Source organism: Uloborus diversus, chromosome 2, assembly GCF_026930045.1.
Source record: "Uloborus diversus isolate 005 chromosome 2, Udiv.v.3.1, whole genome shotgun sequence".
NCBI classification, from domain to species: Eukaryota; Metazoa; Arthropoda; class Arachnida; order Araneae; family Uloboridae; genus Uloborus; species Uloborus diversus.
Genome location: NC_072732.1, coordinates 114,627,404 through 114,642,982, shown reverse-complemented (window position 1 = coordinate 114,642,982; position 15,579 = coordinate 114,627,404). Strand labels below are relative to the sequence as shown.

Below are 15,579 nucleotides of genomic sequence, written 5' to 3'. Positions count from 1 at the left end.
TGTAAAATTTCATCCAATTTGGAGATGGTCGAGTGGGGTCTATTTGAAAAATTCGGTCAGTTGACTTGGAATGACTCATATCTGTATCATAACAAAAAAAAAGACACAGTACTAAACTGCATTGAAAAATATTGAAATTGAACAAACAAGAGCATTGAAAACAATAAATATACAACATAAAAACAATAAAGGTCGCCAAGTCGTCAGTTTTTTTTATCCAAAGGAAAATAATAACCCTCTTTTTTAAATTTAAAATTGCACCCTTATACTCTTCGAGGCTATTCTAAAAACTTGGTTTGAAATGATCTTCTACCACTTATATTGCCGTAAGCAAGTAAAGGGCAGTAATTGCAAATTTTTCTTTTTTTTTTTTTTTTGCATTTTTGTCATCATTGTATGCTAGCTTTATTAAGCTTTCTCATTTGATTTCGGCAGAAAAAAAGCATGAAAAATGTCTTCATTCCAACATTTTCCTATATATTCAGTATATTCAGTAAATTCAGCTGGCGGTGTATTTCACGTATTTTCCTATATAGTTAGCATTGAATCCAAAACCAGTTTCTTCAGATATCTCAAACTCATTTCTGCAGATACTGCCGTTTACTTTCCTACGGCAGTATGATGGTCAATACCAAACCAGACTACAGCTCTTCTTTCTTCTCAAAGACATAGGGAGACGGACTTGGTTTTCAATGAGTTGAAGTTATTTTGATCATTTGGGGATAATTTAAGGTCAAGTTGCACAATTTGTTCTGATTGTTTGATTTGTTTAAATATTGTCTTTTAATCGAAACCTTAGGTCAATTCAAATCAACAATTTGTGTTAGATTTGTGAAGTAATAGCAATTACTGGATGAAGTTATGATTAGTTTATATGCAATACAATTACATAAAAGTTTAATGATTTTGAAAATAACAAGGTTTTTAAATATTGAATTAGGATTGTGATTCCATTAAAAAAAAAAAAAAAAAACCAATTATGGTTGATCATGATTACCACTACTTTATCATGATTACTCCAAGCCTGGTGGGTGTGTAGTGAAAATCTGTAAGATTTTTGAATTAAAACATAAGTTTTATTAAAGGTTTTAACAAAAATTTTAAGACATTTATTTTAAAAACAAACAGGAAAAACCATTTACCTCGAGGGTCAAAGCATTCAACTTTCTAGTTACATATTTATGCTGTCCCATACAAAAAATATAAAAGCTTTTGCCCTATTTTATTGTAAAGAAAAATCTATACTAATATAGCCGATACATATATGTATGTAGTGCTATAGTTGGGAAAGAAGACAGGGGGGTCTTCTTTCCCAACTGTACAGAGAACCATAAGTTCAGAACAGGGGGGGGGGGGGGGGCTGTTTCTCAAAGTATTTGCTTTAAAATTGTAAACTTTAATGCAAATTTAATGTATAAATTAGTTTTATGCAACTTTTTTTAAAAAATAATTTTCTGTTTGTTGATGCATGGTTAAGGGAACAACTTTACCTGCTATTCCTTGAATTTGAAAATTCGCCACTAATGCAAATAAAGTAATTCTTTAATGTTTGCAAATAATACTTTTTGCACACATTTTCCAATTTTTGATAATTATTATGCTGGATTACACCAGTCTTCAGGAACTAGTCCACTCTTACAGGCTTCTTTAGCTGCTATAAAAAAGTCTGAGAAATCAACATAGGGTTTGATTCTACCATTTTCATCTAATGAAACATTACTAGCAGACTGAAACAGAATTTGGGGTCCTGCCGATTCCGAACTATTACTTGTCAAAGATGTGGCATCATTCATAAAAGCTGAACCTGCTTCATTATAAAAATCAGTCTTAGCTGATGCACTGTCTATTGATTGTATTTCTGCTAATGTGTTACTTTCTGATTCATTAGCAAATTTCTGTAGTTCATCTGTGATAAAAGCATGACTTGACTGATATCCAGGGTTATCATGAGCATTTGGGAGAAGGCAGTTAAATTTTCTTACCTAAAAAGATTTTTATAGAGAGTTTTAACCAAGCATGACATTGAATTATAAATACATTCATTGAAATTATAAAAAAAAAATTAAAGAACTCACTAGTAATGTGATGTCATCACGTTTTTGACATCTTTTTGGAGTTTCACAATCTCTCATGAAAGCATCATGATGCATTCGAACAACTTTATCAACGACTGCCTGGGCAACACCATTTAAGGTCGATTGTTCTTGGAATTGGTCTAACAACATATTCACTATAGTGGTGTTTGCCTATTAAAGATAATATGCATAGTCTTTTTAAAATATTCAAGTGCATCTAAAAATTACTTTAAAACAATGTTTTGGAAGTTCATTATCATAATTTTGTGCATTTTTAGTTTCCTTAATACTAAAAACAATCACTTTAAAATGAAATTAGTTATGCATTAGCAATATCCGTACAAATAGAGACATTACTTATTTATTATTTAAACAAAAAAAATATGTATCAAGTATGATAGCAAGAATCTTTTTGGAGTGGTCAAAAAGCTATACGATTAAATGGATAAAGGGAAAAAAAAGAGAAATATCTTTTTCTAATTGATAAATGCCTAGTGCAATATTCTAGCAAATTTTAGAGTCATCAATTCCGAGGTCATTGAGTATGGCGACAGTCAGCGATTCCTCACCAAACTAGGCGCCAACATTTTGCTACTAGTGTCAGCTTAGAGATGGCTCTAAAATATATCACCAAGCTCATCCTATAATTTCACTCCTATGTTAATAGGCCAGTGCCAATAATGTTTGAGACCAAAAAAATTTAGAACAGGATAAAACCAGTTCGAAAGGTAAGAAAATCTAATAACATTAATAGGAAAAATAAATTACGGGCGAGCTGAGTTCGGGAAGGGGGGTGTAGGGGGGTTTAAGGGGGGGGAAAACGGTTTATCACAATTTCCGGAAAAACTAAGAGTCCTATCGAAAAAAACTAAATTGCAAAGTTGTTGATAATAAAAAGATCTACAACTTTTGCATTTGCACTTTTTTTCTATAACCTCAAAATATATGCGAAAAATTCAAAAAACCGACTTTTTGGTTTTTTATTTTTATCTCCCTCAAAAAAAATTTTTTTTCACTACATTTAATGAAAAGTTACCTTATTATGTCCCAAATACACTGTAATTTTTTGGATTTAAAATATTTAATTTTTTCTCCTTATTTTGGTTCAGTAGGAAAAAGGATCAGAATTTTCAATCAAAAATTCTCACGTCAAAATATCTGATTTTTTTAAAAAATCGGATAAAGTTTTTTTCGTTGGAATCTCTACTTTTTGATGGTATAAAAAACAATACACAATACTATGGAAACTTTTCGCAAAAAATGAAGAAAATCAAAAATACTCGAATTTGAAAAAAAAAAAATCATCACTATGTAAAATTTTAAGCTATTTATTAAATTAACAGCAAACACAATAATTAACAGCAAACACAATTGGAAAACTGATTATTTTTCATAATATTCAAGGTTACATAGTTCGAAATTGCGGAAATTACTCATTTATCCCATCCTACAGTGTAGCTTGCTATTCGTAACTCCAAAAAACTATAGGGGACACTGCAGTCACCGTCTAATGGTGGATGAGAAGGATATAAAACAAATGCATGCTGTAGCTTGATTTTTAATTATTTTAATATATTTTTATTTTCAGTTTGTGTCAATGTAACATGAAAAATTTCATTTTTCGAGTAATTAAAGTGTACATTTTAATAAGGAGCTTAAAATTTTTACATAGTTATGACTTTTTTTTTTTTTTTTCAAATACGAGTTTTTTGATTTTCTTCATTTTTTGCGAAAAATTTCTATAGTATGGTATATTGTTTTTTGTACCATCAAAAAGTAGAGATTCCAACGAAAAAAACTTGCTCCGATTTTTTAAAAAAATCAGGTATTTTGACGTGAGATTTTTTTGATTGAAAATTCTGATGATTTTTTACTACTGAATCAAAATAAGGAGAAAAAATAAATATTTTAAATCCAAAAAATTACAGTGTATTTGGGACATAATAGGGTAACTTTTCATTAAATTTAGTGAAAAAAAATTTTTTTTTTGTGGGAGATAAAAATAAAAAACCAAAAAGTCGGTTTTTTGAATTTTTCGCATATTGTTTGAGGTTATAGAAAAAAAGTGCAAACGCAAAAGTTGTAGATCTTTTTATTACCAACAACTTTGCAATTTAGTTTTTTTCGATAAGACTCTTAGTTTTTCCGGAAATCGTGATAAACCGTTTTCCCCCCCTTAAACCCCCCTACACCCCCCTTCCCGAACTCAGCTCGCCCGTAATTTATTTTTCCTATTAATGTTATTAGATTTTCTTACCTTTCTAACTGGTTTTATCCTGTTCTAAATTTTTTCGACTTTTTACCATTTTCAAAGCTATTGGCACTGGTCTATAAGGCCTCCAAAGCAGGAAAAATCAACATAAAAGTAAAGCTTTTAAAAGTAAGAATGAAAATTAACGGAATAATCGACAAATTTAGCAAGATGAAATTAATTAAGCACATAAAACATTTAAATACATAAACTAACAACACGAAACTTATTTACATTGATGCCGTTAATGTAGAATTTTGATGCAGTTAAGACCAATAAAACTTAAATGTCATGAAAAGTAGTATTGTCACTTCTACCATTTGCAACTACATATACATAGGTGGAACTTAGTTCTTAGCTTCAATGTGTCTATAATGTGCCAACAAAAAATTAATTCCTTGACATACTTGCAAAAAACCTGACATGAAATATCTTTCATCCATGTAGTCTAGGATAAAGAAAATCTGAGTAGTTATAGATAAAGATCGCTAATTTTATTAAAATTTAAAAGTGTGATGGAAGATCATTTTATCATTTTTAAAAAAATAATATTTATCTTTTGAAGTTACTTTTTGAAGGCATAAAATATTATTTCAAGTAATTTTAGTTTTTATTAAAAACAAGCTATTTCCAGAATGTTGCATTCAAACTAATATTGAAGGGGTTAAGGGGTTTCGTGAACAAGTGGAACATGAAAAACTTACACTGATCAAAGAAATGAAGGAATGCTGAACTAGGACATCGTACAAGACTGCTATGCTTTGATGCTCAACTGTACTGCCTCTGTACATTCATACTCAGATGGCTCAACATGTTACTTAAAGCACCATTCATTTGGGAGTTTTCTAGTAATAAATGATCGTTTTGCTTTCATTTTGTAATCACTTTCTAATATCACTGTCGCCATCGCACGTGTAAAATTTAGTTTCTTTTTGACAACGCCTTATTGCGCTGATTTTCTTGTTATAAAGACAAATATATTTTCACTTCATTCTTGAAAATATAATTTAAAATTTGTTTTTTAATGTACAGGATGTCTACTCTATTGGTGGACCGATAGCTAATTTCTAAACCCTTAGAGATAAGCATATAGTTCCAATTGAAAAATCTTTAAATTCCATAAAAAATCAAAATTTATGAAATTTTTGTCAAAAAATCAAATTTTGAAAAAATTACAAAATCTAACTTTTTATACAGTCCCCCCAATCCTAGCAATTATGTTTAGTAAAATATTCTTGACACACTAACATAATGAGCTAAAAAAAACACTCTTGACCAAAATTGACAGAGTTCTGAGGTTTTGAAAAATCATGATATCATGATTTTCTAGAGATTTTACAATGTCAACAAGATAGCTTATAAGGAGATGTATGCGAATTTACAAAGTGTGTTAATAGGTTTAAATTTATTTTGGTTCTTGTTATCAGGGGGCTATTTATAAGCTCAACAAGGTCAGCAAGATAGCTCATAAGAGGATGTATGCGATTTTAGAAAGTGTATTAATAGGTTTAAATTTATTTTGGTTCTTGTTATCAAGGGGCAATATTAACGGGGTCGAAAAGACTTAGCAAGTGCTATTTATAAACTCAAGATCATCAGCAAGATAGCTCGTAAGGGGATGTATGCAAATTTACAAAGTGTGTTAATAGGTTTAAATTAATTTTGGTTCTTGTTATCAGGGGGTAATATCAACAGTCGAAAAGACTTAGCAAGTGCTATTTATAAGCTCAAAGTCTATAAGTCTATTTATGGTTAAAAGGTGTGGGGGGGGGGGATTGAAGTGGTTTGTTGTTTTGTTTTAAGAATCTCTAATTTTCATCCCGCAAATATCATAAGCAAATGGACATTTTTTTAAAAAATTCAAATCAAATATTATTTTTTAAACAATTACATTTTCTTTGTTTCAAAAAAATATTTTTGTTTAATGTCAGGGGATTTTTTGAGCAATCACGAGTTGCTTATTGTCCTCATTTGACCAAAGTTGATGTTGCTCTGATTTTTCAGATTGCCATGAAGACGGTTGTTTTTGATATTTAATTAGGGAGTAAAATTTTCGTCGTCATAAAGGCTTAACTTAAGCAGACTTTACTTTTAAAAAGAAAAAAAGGTTTATTTATGTAAATTGACGTTTTTTCAGAAAAAACATCTATATAGATGAACTTAAACAGCAAAACTTCATCTTCATACAAAATTTTGAGATTACTAATTCTCATCATTTAAAATTGATCTGAAATAAGAAGACATGACGGTATACGCTGTAAATTATCTTTATGGTAAGTGTACTGGTGAATATTGGTTGTAAAATCTTTATTACTGCATCCTAATCATTGTTTCTTTTTGCAGATACACATCGTATTACCTATTCAAGAAAATTAAGTCATAATATTATGACGGGTGCAAATTTCTTACTCATTTCTATTCCATTCCATTTGTGGAAACAAGAAACCCAACAAATAGGCTTTCTCAATTCGTGATTGCGGAAAACAATTTGAATTCAAGATAAAATGAAATGCATAAAAAGAAAAAACTTTTTTTTAAGAATTACAAAATTATTGTCTGCCTTCTGAAATACCGTAAGTGAAGTTCTAAATAATTCAAATGTTTACGGGTTTTCTTTTCTTTTAAATATACTATTTTTTTCCTTTATCAGTAATCTGTAAATTTAAATATTGTGATAACCTTTTCGTAAATTGAGACACAATATGTTTTTCAATAAAATTCACGTACGAAAATCTTGAAACAAATAAGATTCAAAAAAAAAAAACTTTTAATCATAAAGAGACCTTTGAGCTTATAAATAGTATTTGCAGTCTTTTCAACCATTAATATTGCCTCCTGACGACAAGAACCCAAAATAAATTTAAACCTATTTACACACTTTGTAAATTCGCATACATCCTCTTAAGAGCTCTCTCGCTGACATCATCATAAAATCTTCAAAAACCGTTATTTTACAAAACTCTAACTCTATAACACTCTATAACTCCGCTGTAGAAGAGTGATTTTTTTTTTAGTTTTAAATGTTAGTGTGTCAAGAATATTTTACTAAATACCATTGCCAGGACTGGATGACTGTATAAAAAGTTTGATTTTGTAATTTTTTCAAAATTTGATGTTTTGGCAAAAATTTCATTAACTTTGATTCCTTACAGAATTCAAAGATTTTTTCAAAATTGCAACTATACGTTTATCTCTAATTGTTTAGAAATTAGCTATTGGTTCACCAATTGGGTGGACACCCTGTATATGTATATATATACAGTACTGTTCAAATTAATTGGGACAAAGCTATTTTCCATCACTTTCAAGTTCATTTGCTAGCTAGCTCCAGTAGGTCCTACCAAGCTTACTACTAGTCAAAATGTCATCAGGATATCAGTTTTGACTGCTCAGAACCAGAACCATAGAAGAACAAGGGCTGGGTCTTAGCGCTGCGAAAGTAGGAACGAGGAGAAAAGTGCCAGTGACGTCACCGGGTACACTCGATCTGGGACATTTGTATAGTGCTTGCTTGCGTAATTCTTCACTCTCTTTTCCGATTTTTATGTTTAAAAATTTCTTGAGGGTTAAGCTTCAAAAAAAAAAAAAAAAAAAATGAAATACAAGGGTAAATGTTTTGAGTCCCATCGACAAGTTAATAAACGATACTAAAAACAAAAACATAATTAAAATGTACAATACAAATTTTTAGTTTCTCTTGTGTAGTTTTGGATATTCTTTATCCAATATGCGTGTTTTAAAGGGGTAGAAAGCGGAAATTTCGCACAATAAAATTGAGCTTATAAAGAAATGAAAATAATTTACTGTGCTTGTAAAGTTTCCTCTTGTGTGTACATAATTTTGTCAGTTTAGACTTTAAAAAATAATTATAATATTGTTTTTTCCAACTTGCCTCAAAGAAAATGAAAGAGATAAGATAGATATAAGGAATAACTAAAACATATTGGAATTTCGTGATACCCTATTTGAATCTAAATACTGCCGATGTTTTTTAGAGGAAGTTTTTTTACGAAGTAACTATAACTCTGACCAAGAATCTTAACAAATGTTGTTTTTGAAAACTGAAGAAGAACCTCATTAACCTGGACTAATAGAGGATCCATGTCATCTAGATTGTTTAAAACGAATTAAGCAAAATAACCTATAAATTGAACCAATGTTCATAAGTAAAATACTTGAACACAGTAAAAATTGTATTTTGAATTCAAGAGAATGAAATATAAAGTTGCATTAGAAAAAGTTAAAAAAATAAAAATACGTTATTACGCTAACGCGTTCTTTATTTATAAAGCGAAGTTTAAATTAATAGGTGTTTACTGAAATTGTTAATCAGCATTTTAATCATTTCAATTTAAAAATAACATATTGAAATTTAGCAACGTAAACCAAATTTAAATCTTCAATGATTATCACCAAATTTATAAAGCTAACTTATTTGTAGACTGAAAAATTTCTTCACGTCTGAATTCTACAAATCATTACGTTACAGTAATAAATGAAATCTTGCCTTTTGTCCTCAGAAAATTTTTCATTCAAATATCGAATTCTTCCAAATGTTCTTACTCGAAAAAAAAGTTCAATAGCATTTTTATATGGGTCAGGAAATTGGTCTTTCAATACAGAAGAACAATTAAATGGCCTAGCTTTTGTACAATCATAAAAACTCTAATGTATCTGATTTGAAAGCTTTAAATGATCACAAAAAAAAAAAAAGCTCCTATACAAAAATAGATGCACGATTGAGATAATCAAGATATAGTACTCATTTTCCATCTCCCCTCTCCCATCTTTAAGTCATTGTCGCATCAATGCGAATTATTAATTATTTTAAGCATGGGGATACAGTGTTCAAGAAATTAAGTTAAATCTATTGAATAATATTTACAAAGAAATTTCATGCGTTGCATCTAAATGCATTGTAATTTTACGGTTAAAGGAAATTTATTACGGTCTCACAGTGCCATTACTAAGCTAATTAAATATCATTATATATAATATTAAGTTGCATTGTGACAGGGTTGAACCAAATCCTACATTAAAAAATAACTTCGTACACCACAATTTATGAAATTTGTCTTGCTCTTTACCTTAACTTTTTAAAACTCTTCCCCCAATTATTTATTGAAGCAGCTTCAAAGTTAGTATTCCATAAAAAAAGTATTAAAAAACAGAAAGGAAGGTTGTATTCCTAATTTTTTGGATGTGTTTTGAGCTCTTTGAAAATCTTGAGTGAAAGCTTAAGTTTCCAGAACTTTTTCAGTAACTAGGCCATCAGCACGTGAAGGCGTTTTCAATACTTTCAAATATAATTACACACAAATATTTTCGATTCTAAAAAATGTGACTTTTATGTCTACTTTAGCATAACATGAAAGAAAAATAACCTGCCAACAGATTTAGTGCAGGAGCAGGCGCTTATTTCTGAAGAAACCCTAGTCAAATGTTATGAGACATTTCCAAATTAAAATTAAACCTTGAAAACAATATTCATATCCTTATTCATAATGAGTGATTTTTAGCCTTGTCTGGGAGTGACCTCGGCCCCTTCAACTGCCTCTTAAACAACCCTTGTACAGAGTAAAAATTCTTAAATTGTATTTTAGCTAAAGCATACTACAGTTCTTTCGGCATACGATGTGGATATTGTCCCGCGGAGTGTACCCGATGTCCACTTCGCGGCGGATGAAAAGATCAAAGGAATGAGCTAGCCCTTGTATTCGGAAGCCCTGGCTCAGAACTGGTTTAGATGGGATAAGAATATTGGACTATTAGGAATATTGAACAATTCTTCAGGAAAAGAGAAAGTCAAGTTTTGCATTTGTTCGTTTCAGGGTGCTAAAAATGGGTATAACTACTAGAAAGTTAGCAAAGATAATCGTATTTAACATACACGTATCTGTGGGCATAAAAAAATATTTTCTGTGGTTGATACAGGAAAATCAAAATTTTCTCAATTTCTCTTCTGACTAACAGTGAGAAGTCTCTACAGCGTACACAAACAATGACTATCACTACCAGCAGACATTAAATGTCTCTTAAGGCATTGGTTAGTTTTTGTACGCCTATTTCTGAGTAAGAATTCTGAAATAGACACATAAACTTCGTGCTATTTCAGAGTAAGACCAGATTTCTTAGTAGAGGCAATGATTCAGTTTCAATGCATCTCTTCAGGCCTTGAGAAAAGCTTGGTTTTCCAATACTAACCATGGAAGCAGAATTTTTTACAGCCTTAGATAGGTGGATGCTGAAGACAATTATTTTGCTAACTTTCCAGGAGTTATATCCATTTTTAGCAAACTAAAATGATCGGTCCTTACTCCTCTCACTGAAACAAGTTGAATAACTGTTCAATATTCCTTATTTCTCATCTAAACCAGTTCTAATCAGTCAAAATTGACATTCAGACAACATTAAGGCTAATAAAATTGCTTAGTTGGACCTGCTATTAGCTGGCAATCAACTTAACAGTTTACAAAAATTTCAAAAATAATAATAATAAAATAAAAAACACAGCAGTTACACTTACATTTGCAGTGTTAGTGGCTTCTTCTACAGATTTATACAAACCATCTGACATTAAAATAAGAAATTTGCAAGTGCTGTCTATCGATATTCCACCAACAATATTGGGTTCAGCAATAATTGGTTCTTCTCTAGCTTCACTAAATAGAAAAAAAAAAGAAATTAACTGTATTTTCTAGCCAATGATGAAACATGTTCCAAAGCAATCAGGCAATGAATGTGCATTTATCTTTAACAAATTGAGTCACAATTTAGTTATTTTTCAATTATATGTTCGAGTTATTAATCACTAATCCAACAATTTAGACATTTCTTAATGTTGTTCAATTATTAAGATGAGTCAAAAGTTTTGCTATGTTTGACAAATGTAAATTTTACAACTTTCTGTTAAGTGGGTGAAGTGCAGAAGAAAACTAAATACAAAGCCATTTTAAAGCTAGCTCATACCAGGGGTTCTCAAACTGGGTGCTGTGGCACCCTAGGATGCTTCAAGAATTGCCAAGGGGTGCCGCAAAGTGTCCAAATTTTGTGGCAATTCCCTCTAGAGTTGGAAGGCTTATTTAAGAAATATATTACCCATACAGTAACAATGTTGACTTTACTGGAGAAAGAAAATGTACAAGTTTGGTTTCCCAAATGTTCCATATGAAAAACCTTTCATAATGTGGCAGATATCAAGTCTTAAAAGACTTTTGCTTCTGTCACTCTTTGTAGCATGTCATGATAAATGGTCATTCATTTTTCAACAAGATGGGGCACCCATATTATTTGACAAACGTTCCGCATTTCTTCAATTACGAGCTTCCTACTCGTTGGATTTGATGAGGTTCTGATGACTACAATCAACTTCTTCTGTGACCACTGTGTCTCCACACTCCAAGTGATTTTTTAAAATGGTATTACATCAAAGATCGTGAGTTCGTGCCTTATTGACCACATGATTAGCAAGATTTACGTCAAAAGATTACAATCGCATTCTCTATGATTGATCGTGACGTGGTACTGCGAGTGAAACAAGAATTAGACTTTAGACTTGATATCTGCCGACATATGAATGGTCCATATATTGAATATTTCAAACACGAAACTTCAACAGTTTCATTCTCCAGTAAAATTAACGTTATTGCTGTATTTGTAATGTATTTGTTTCAATAAGGCTTGGATACCTTGAAGTGAATTTCTTTTTGTATATAATAGAGAGACTAGGGTGCCATGAAAAAATTCAAATTCTTTAAAGGGTGCCAAGTCAGAAAAGTTTGAGAACCCATGGCTTATCACACAATATTATTGAATTCTGATGTGAGATAGGTATAGGACATATAAGAGATGATTAATTCATTAGAGGACTTATGCTTTATGAGTTCAAGCGATGAAAAACAAAACATACGTTGTGCTTAAGCTAAAGTTTAGGAGGACCACAGCACTGTAACCAAAAATGGTTATTTTATCATTAATATTAATTATTGTGATCATTAAAATAATCATAACATAATATTATTACCACCATGGTATCGAACTGGCTAACGGATGCTTATAGCAGAACATGATGTCCTGTACTTGGTATGATAATTTTCCAAAGTTAATAGTTTAGCCATTAAAAACAAAAGTGGTGTAGGTCATAACATAAGACTTTGATTAATTGCATAGTTTAGCAGTCACTTTTGCACAAAACACAACTGCTGTTCCGTTTTACAATTACTGTCTTATCAGGAAATAGTAGAACCTAGACTAACAACACTTTTGCAAGAAGTCAACTGAGATAAAAATGAGCCCCTGATTGTTTAGATACAAATTATTTAAAAAAATGACCTTCACCACTTTTGCTCTTAACAGCTCACTTTATAATTAAAAAAATAAAGTATGTAATTTTTTTCAAAACGTTTGAGTCAACCTTGTACTTAAAGAGCTATTTAGAAAGGCAGGATATTTAAAATGTCTCTTTAAGTAACAAAAGAAAACTATTAAGCATCTTAGTGGACAGATAATAACAACAAATGCACTCACGCTAAATTGTCGAATTCCTTGTATCCACCTTTCACAGTATAATTTCCAATACAGCGCGTACATGTTTGTAGTCCTGTTTTGGGTTCACGTCTCATATTTTGCATGTCTAGTCCCAAATGTGACAGTCTCAATAATTCATCTTCGTTTTTGAATGTGTGGTCAGGACTTAATTGGGAGATGACTATTTTACCATCCTTATCCTCTTTGCAAAGCACTGCTCTGCTATTTCCTGAAATATACATTACATGCATTAAAATTTCCTTGAAACCCTTTGCTACTATGGTATCTGAGTTTGATTCTTAAAAGTTCAATATAATCCTGTTATGCAACATTTGTATTTATAAATTAGGTATGGTTCATAAAATATGACAAATCTGGAGTTAACATGAATAGAATAGCATATTATTGTATATCCTTCTCAGACCCAAAATCAAGCCTCTAGTCAAAAAATCACCTCTAGTCAAAGCAAGGAAGAGGAAAAAACAGCACTTTCATATGGATATAGCAATTAATCTTTTAAATATTAAAAATCTTTTAAGTATTTCAGTTTTTTCGGAAATTTATTAAAAGTATATCATGAGTTTTAGTGCTTACTATGAACAGCAAGTCCCAAACGTTCACTTAATACGACTGAGACACTAATGCCTATTTTGAGGGGCAGTGGCCCTTTTTATTCGACTCTATGTTGGGAAGAGCTACAGGAAGTTTTTAATTTAAGGATCTAGATATGATATTTTGTTATTCTTGAAAAGTACAATGCAAGAGTCCCACATAACAAGTATGTGTTCTTTAAAATGGTTAGAGTAACAGCTTTACCTTTTTACTAACAGCCAATAAGCAACCAAAAGCACTTTGTTGCATCCCAGTTTTAAGAAACAGTTGCTCCTGAGGTCTATGTAAAGTCTTCTCGTGCATTGCGGAAGAAAGTACCTTGCTGGTGCTTCAAGGCTTCACGAATCCAGTCATACTGTTCTACTCCAGTTAACTACAAGCAGTGCTTAAACATTGTTCAAAATCATTGCCAAATGTTCTGCCACCACAATCAATAGCTTCTCTTCCAGAATGTGTGTAGCTGGTTCATTTGAACGTATCCAATGAGCCACTATCTAATTCTCTCCACAGCTAAATTTTTGACTTTAACCCATTTAGCTTGACCATACAAATACCAATCTCGCCACGTCCTTGCATTATTTTATTCAGTTCGTTAAGATTCTTAAAAATATCAGCCAAATACACTTGTTTTTCAGAGAAAATTTATCTTGTAACAAACTGGAATGTTTTGTTTTGTCGTAAAACATAAGAAATTTGTACATCGTCACCAGTGGCGTAGCTAGGGTGGGGCAGAGGGGGCGGCACTTTTTGGGGGGCGGCAATTATGTGTGTGTGTCTAAACTTTTTTTAGTATTAAAAAAATAAGAGGGAGGTGAATCTTACATACTTTGGAATGGAGTGCCCCAAGTCCGATACTTTTGTCAAACATAGCAAAAGCAAAGAATTTTTTTTTAATTTTTTTTAATGTTATGGAAACTTCAACTTTTTTTCTTTTCCCTCCATTTAATTTAAAGTGAAATTTTCTAGCAACGTCTTGTCAAAACCAGTCTATACAAATCAGGGAGAAATCAAATATCTGATGAGCGTGTTCCGTTCATTTCAGTGTGACTGCTTAATTTAGAGGCTAACACACATCTACAAAAGCTGGCATCCCTGAAAACTAATAGATACTTCCATATCCGCCTGTAAACTGGATGTTTGGCTTTCAATCTCATCGGTGGTCAGACTATAAAGACTATTTTTACTAACTTGGTTTGCACTAAAATTATGATTCATACTTTCATAATGAAATAAAATAAAAAAAGACTTCTTGAATTATAAACCGAAAAAAATGAAATTGCTTTTCATATCGTTATATTTATATGTTGCTTTTTATGTATTTACATTTGTGCTAATTATAAAGCAGTTAAAAAAATTTGAATAAAAAAAAAATAGGGAAGAAATTTAGATGGTAAAACGTGATTCGCTCAAAGCTGCGTATCATCTGTTCTCTTTTCAAGTTTTTATTTTTAATTTTATTAGCTGCTTTAGAATTTACATAAATATCTATTTGAGAGAGCAACAGCAATTTTCGAGTGTTATAAACAGAAGCCTTTTTTATTTTCTATTTTTTAATGCGAACCAAGCTAACAGAAATAATCTAGATTCATTTCATAATTTCGTTTTTAAACATTTTATTCATGTAATGCTATGCAGTTTTTCTTTTGAATTAAAATAAAATTACCTTTAGAAGGGTCCGATGGTACTAATGCTGCTTTGCAGACTGTAAATCGTTTTCTTCAGACAATGTTAACTTTCTCTTTTTAGAGCAATCCTTTTCGTCATTTTTATTTTTTCTTTGAGTTTAAAAAAGCTTGTTATCGGTTTTGCTCACTTCATTATGCAGCAACTTTCACTTAGAATGTACTATTCTAAACAGACTGTGCGTTTCCAAAAGAATATGCAGTTAATATTGGCTGAAAAATCAATGTGATTGCAATGGATACTCTGGTTAGCAAAGGTAGTTTTGACTATGACCTATGACACACACGAAACCAGACCAACAAAAACCTCTATCATCTTGAATTCTGGTTATGCTATCATTTTTTTATTTGAAGCCCAGTGATCTTTAAAGCAGCATACAAAAATTTTCTTCAATTCAGAAACAGAGGAATTGTCTTCAAGAGCTGAAGAGGC

At 31.1% G+C, this 15,579-nt stretch overlaps 2 protein-coding genes across 2 annotated transcripts in view; one reads left to right on the top strand and one right to left on the bottom strand.

The window, feature by feature from the left end:
* LOC129215998 (protein FAM89A-like) overlaps positions 1-15,579 on the top strand; it is a 260,114-nt gene that overhangs the window by 31,257 nt on the left and 213,278 nt on the right. The window lies entirely within an intron of this gene.
* Positions 1,583-14,040, bottom strand: LOC129216497 (TGF-beta-activated kinase 1 and MAP3K7-binding protein 1-like). Its single transcript, XM_054850712.1, has 5 exons — positions 14,019-14,040; positions 12,853-13,150; positions 10,853-10,988; positions 2,076-2,246; positions 1,583-1,982 (listed from the first exon to the last, which is right to left on the bottom strand). Exons 1-5 carry the CDS (start codon positions 14,038-14,040, stop codon positions 1,596-1,598), a joined length of 1,014 nt encoding a protein of 337 aa, XP_054706687.1. The 3' UTR covers positions 1,583-1,595.

Bases quoted from the DNA above. Each gene is read 5' to 3' on its own strand.
- LOC129216497 (XM_054850712.1), bottom strand. From the start codon at position 14,040: ATGCAAGGACGTGGCGAGATTG. The intron at 13,151-14,018 runs GTATTTGTATGG...TGAACTTTTAAG, and splicing joins GCAAGGACGTGGCGAGATTG to AATCAAACTCAGATACCATA. The intron at 1,983-2,075 runs GTGAGTTCTTTA...AAATCTTTTTAG, and splicing joins GTGATGACATCACATTACTA to GTAAGAAAATTTAACTGCCT.